This window comes from Peromyscus maniculatus, chromosome 13 (assembly GCF_049852395.1).
Source record: "Peromyscus maniculatus bairdii isolate BWxNUB_F1_BW_parent chromosome 13, HU_Pman_BW_mat_3.1, whole genome shotgun sequence".
Taxonomy (NCBI): Eukaryota; Metazoa; Chordata; class Mammalia; order Rodentia; family Cricetidae; genus Peromyscus; species Peromyscus maniculatus.
Window position 1 is genome coordinate 4,876,030 of NC_134864.1, and position 4,665 is coordinate 4,880,694.

General features: G+C 56.1%; 1 protein-coding gene across 1 annotated transcript; it reads right to left on the minus strand.

Moving 5' to 3' along the window:
• Positions 1-229: 229 nt before the first annotated feature.
• On the minus strand, positions 230-3,702 carry LOC102923842 (alkaline phosphatase, germ cell type-like). Its single transcript, XM_076550512.1, has 10 exons — positions 3,588-3,702; positions 3,354-3,469; positions 3,009-3,183; positions 2,627-2,799; positions 2,275-2,409; positions 2,105-2,177; positions 1,848-1,982; positions 1,573-1,764; positions 1,341-1,457; positions 230-1,252 (listed from the first exon to the last, which is right to left on the minus strand). The coding sequence occupies exons 2-10, from the start codon at positions 3,465-3,467 to the stop codon at positions 963-965; spliced, it is 1,404 nt and encodes a 467-aa protein (XP_076406627.1). The 5' UTR covers positions 3,468-3,469; positions 3,588-3,702; the 3' UTR covers positions 230-962.
• Between the last annotated feature and the right edge of the window lie 963 nt (positions 3,703-4,665).

Genomic DNA, 4,665 nt, shown 5'->3' on the forward strand with positions numbered 1-4,665 from the left:
GTGGCATCTGGGGGTCCCAAGGGACCTTGCTGTCTCTCTGGAACTGACACAAAATGTGCTCGCTGGTGTTCATCGATCTGAGCCCAGGGCAGTGGGCGGGAGTGAGGGCTGGCCCGAGTGCAAGGCCAGGTCACCTGTGGTAGTGCGCCCACCCCCACCCCCACCCAGAGACCACCCTCTCAATGGCCTTAGGTGAACAAGCACTAGTCTGACCTTGTGTAACGGTTTTATTGTCCTGAGGAGAATGGAGGGCCCAGGAAGGTGGGAGATGGTCTACATCTTTATGCTAGCCAGACACAGCAGAGACATCTATAATCCCAGAATTTGGGAAGCTGAGGTAAGAAGATGGGAGACAGAAATCTAGACTAGGCAAGACCCTGTCTCAAAAGCTGGAGGGAAAATGCCAAGTGCAGGCCCAGTAGATTGAGGAAGAAGCCAAGTGCTGCCACTACCCAGGTAGATGCCGGGGGTAGGGGACAAGGCTCTCCGTGTGCCTGGCCTCTTAAAGGAGTCTGGATAAAGGTGGATGGCCTAATAAGCATCAGAGGATGGCTGTGCCAAAGCTTTGCTGGGCCCATTGTCCAAGGTTCACAGAAGCCAACTGCTCTGGCAATGGGGGCCGTCCAGTGTTGGTGACGCAGACACTGGGTCTTCAAGGCACTGGCTGAGCGGTGGCTGCTGATAGTTTCACCATGGTCAGTAAGCACTGGAGTTCGTCTTGTCTCAGTACTCAAGGAAGGGGAGTGCTGTCGGGTCTGAGGCCGATTTATTAACACTCTGTGAGGTGGTCTGTTGGAGCCGAAGGTGGGGCTGCGGTCTTGGCAATCCACAGCCCAAGTTTGATATGAGACTCCAAGACATGGAAGTGGGGAGCGAAACCAGAGGGACAGGTGGAGCCCAGAAAACAGTACTGGCAGAAAGCACTGTGGAGCGCTGGAGTGGAGTCCAGTGAGCTTAGGTGGTCAGGGCTCAGCTGCCACCACCATCAACATTGTCCCTGCCAACAGGAGCATCAGGGCAGAGGTCTGGCCCCGGCTCGCCGCACTGCTCTGGCCGGCAGGGGGCGCCAGGCCGCAGTCGGTGTAGGGCTCCAGGCAGCCTGCAAAGGCCATGACGTGCGCGATGTAGTTCTGCTCCTGCACTCCGTGCACCAGGTGTGCCTGCGGGCCACGCGCGAATATCGCCACGTCCCCCCCGCCGTGGGTCTCCGAGGACAGCGGTACAGCCACCTGCTGCTGGTACGTGGGGTCACCTGCAAAGAAGGGGTGTTCAGAGCAGTGGCTTCCACCTCTGTGAGTACTCTCAGCCCGTGCCCCATGCTGACAACCCACAGGACTTACGGCTCTCCCTGTCAGTGACATCTGGCCGGACACCTTTCTGGAGTTGATAGCCGGGCCCGTTGCCATATAGGATGGAGGTAAAGGATCTGCCATCCTGAGCCTTGAAGGGAGCTAGCCCTGCAGGGAGAGGGGATGATTGTTTTTCAGACTGACTTCGGCACACCTTCACCTTTTGCCTGGTCACCAGATCCCTACAAGGCAACACTATCTGCCCCCTCCCCACCACACCTACCGAAGATGGAGGTCCCCCGAAGTGTGTAGCCACCAAAGGAGAAGACGTGGGAGTGGTCAGCAGTGACAAGGATCATCGTGTCCTGCTCACTGGTGAGCTGGTCCGCCTTAGCAATGGCCGAGTCGAACATGATGGTCTCAGTCAGTGCACGATAGGCTATGACTTCGTGGTGGCCATGGTCGATGCGGCCCCCTGCAGGAAACCAGTGTTGGGGAGATGTTCGAGTCTGCCCTGGACCCTGCTTCCTCCTCTTTTCTCCAGGCTCAACCACTCACCTTCCACAAAGAGGTAGAAGCCTCGGGGGTTCCTGCTCAGCATGCGCACGGCCACCTCTGTCATCTCCGCCAGGGAGGGGTCCTGGGTAGGGTCTCGGTAGATGTCATATTTCATGTGTTCAGGCTCAAAGAGGCCTGAAGAATTAAAAAATCCATGGTGAACACCAGACAGGGGATTAAGGACACACCCCACCCACGCACACACATACACAATTTCCTAATGGAGGGGTTCCAGGGCAAGAAATAGGAATTATTACCCATGAGGTGTGTCACAGATGGGTCCAGGGACGCCTGAATGAGCTCTGTGCGGTTCCAAACATACCGGGCCCCCTGCAGAGACACAGCCAGTCTATTAAGAACATGCCTTCGAATGCACACCCTCACCAATCCCTGCTGTGACCTTTGCCCTAGCGCCCCCCCCCCATACCTGATACTTTGCCAGCCACTCTTGAACGAGGTTCTGTCCATCCAGCCTGGTTCCAGCCTGGCCAGCGTTGTCTGGATATTCCTGGTCTGGTGTTCCCTTGGGAAACATGAACTTGCGGCCACCACCGAGGATCACCTATGATCAGAGGTGAATTGGGACCTAAGTGATCCTCTATTCTTTCCCAACAGCACCCGGTCCCTACAGGTCTGAGGGAAGGGACTTTCTTGGCTGCATCTTCTCTACCCAACCCCTCTGCCGACCTACAGGACTCATAGCTCAGGCTGAGGGCTGCCTAGACTGCAGTTTGAGTGACACCTTGCTCCAGCCCCACTCCCCCGTATCTGGAGCTCACATCAATGTCCATGTTGGAGATGAGCTGTAGAGAGATGTCCTTGCAGCCCTCCTGCAGCGCTGAGGCAGACATTTCTGCATCCGAGTACCAATCACGGTTCACCGTGTGTGCGTAGGTGCCAGCTGGAGAGGCGTGCTGTACCGACGTGGTGGTCACCACTCCCACAGACTTTCCTGGAAATGACAGGAGTCAGGTGGGCAACCTAGTGCTACAAGCCTGCTCTAGCCCCTTAGCCAGGCCCCAACCCACGTGCGCTTTGGGTTTTGTTATTGTTTTGCACAAGTCCTCACTCTGTAGACCAGGCTGGCCTTGAACTCAGATCTGCCTGCCTCTGTCTCCCAAGTGCTGGGATCAATGGCGTCTGCTTCCACACCCAGCTCACCTGCTTTCTTTGCACGATGCATCACTGAGATGACCTCGTTGCCAAATGTGGTGTTGCACTGGTCGAATCGGGCAGCTGCGCTCAAGCCAATGGTCTTGTAGTTGGCCTTGACCCCACAGAGATAGGCGGTGGCTGTGCCTGCACTGTCTGGGACCTGTCTGTCCACGTTGTATGTCTGGGGACAGAGACACTCTCAGCTGTGTCCTACTGGTAGACATCAGTCCTTGCTTCCTGAGACATGTTCACTGTGCTGGTTGCCAACTTGGACCCCAGATGTTCTGGGTTCTTCCTCCTCCAGCCATGCCCAGTCCCCCACCCCCATCCCAGATGTGTCCCAGTACTCACCTTGGACAGAGCCATGTATGGGAAGCGGTCCATGGCTAGGGGTGTCTCAGGTCCTAGATGGCCTCCCATCTGTCCCTTTAGGATTCTGGTGGCTGTCACTGTGGTCACCCCCATCCCTGAAGGAGCAAAACCTGGTCAGGGCTGAGCTCCCAGACCTTCCTGGACTCATCAGCTGCCTTGGGTACCTGGAGAGCAAGGGCCCCAAAGGAGGAAGGGCCCCAAAGGAACACTCACCGTCCCCCAGGAAGATGATGAGGTTCTTGGCTGATGTCTGAATGGGCTGCAGCTTCTTGGCAACATTCAGGGCCTCGGCTGCCTTTTGGTTCCAGAAGGCTGGGTTCTCCTCCTCCACTGGCCAAGGGAATAGCAGAGGAAGGGTCAGACGGGAGGCCCAGGGGTGTGAATGGAGCATGCCTCTGAAGGAGCCTCATTACCTGGGATGACGCTAAGTGACAGCTGTAGTCTGAGACCCAGCAGCAGCAGCAGCAGCAGCAGCAGCGGCGGCGGCCAGGCTCCCCGCATGGCTGGGGCTGGTGGTGGTGGCTCTGAGGATCGTCAAGGGTGAACTTGGAAGACCAGAATACTAACTGGTCTCTGACTGCCTGGCCTTAAATAGGGGAAGACTGAGTTCCTGTTTGGAAGGCTCCGGGGGCCCTCCCTAATTCTCAGGCTCTACCCTAGCCCCACCCTGCCCTGTGAACTGAAGCGTGTCAGGCTTAAGAAGGTGGCTCGATATGGAAGTCCAGACCAACGTCCTGAATCTAGAGCTACAGTGGGTCCGAGGCATCTCCCCGTCCCCTCTTCCCCCCATTAGGTGGGAGGCTGAGGCAGTTACTGTAATCTTTTTTTTGTTTTTGTTTTTTTGGTTTTTTGAGACAGGGTTTCTCTGTGTAGCTTTGTGCCTTTCGTTGAACTCACTCTGTAGCCCAGGCTGACCTTGAACTCACAGAGATCCGCCTGCCTCTGCCTCCTGAGTGCTGGGACTAAAGGCGTGCGCCACCGCTGCCCGGCCCAGTTCCTGTAATCCTATACAGCAGTGCTCATCAATCCTCTTCTACTCTGTCCCTTGAGGATCCATCACGTTTCTTGTTTCAGTGAGAGTTACTTTCAATTTCCTCTCCCCTGGACTTGGAGCAGGTAAGATATTCGGGAGCATTGGCCAGGAGAAGTATTGAATTGGAAAGAATGAGCTGGTGGTCCAGACCCTTGTGTGTACTGCAGCTACTTTTGAGTGTGTTTGAATGCAAATGGGAATATGGAGGTTGGTCAAGATCCTGAGCCAAACCAGGCAAGGCCTGGGTCTTTCTGAGGA

Coding starts and splice junctions, on each gene's coding strand:
- LOC102923842 (XM_076550512.1), bottom strand. CDS start 3,467: ATGGGGGTGACCACAGTGACAGCCACCAGAATCCTAAAGGGACAGATG. Junction 2,410..2,626: donor TCTCCAACATGGACATTGAT/GTGAGCTCCAGA, acceptor CTCTGATCATAG/GTGATCCTCGGTGGTGGCCG. Junction 1,983..2,104: donor ATCTGTGACACACCTCATGG/GTAATAATTCCT, acceptor TTAATTCTTCAG/GCCTCTTTGAGCCTGAACAC.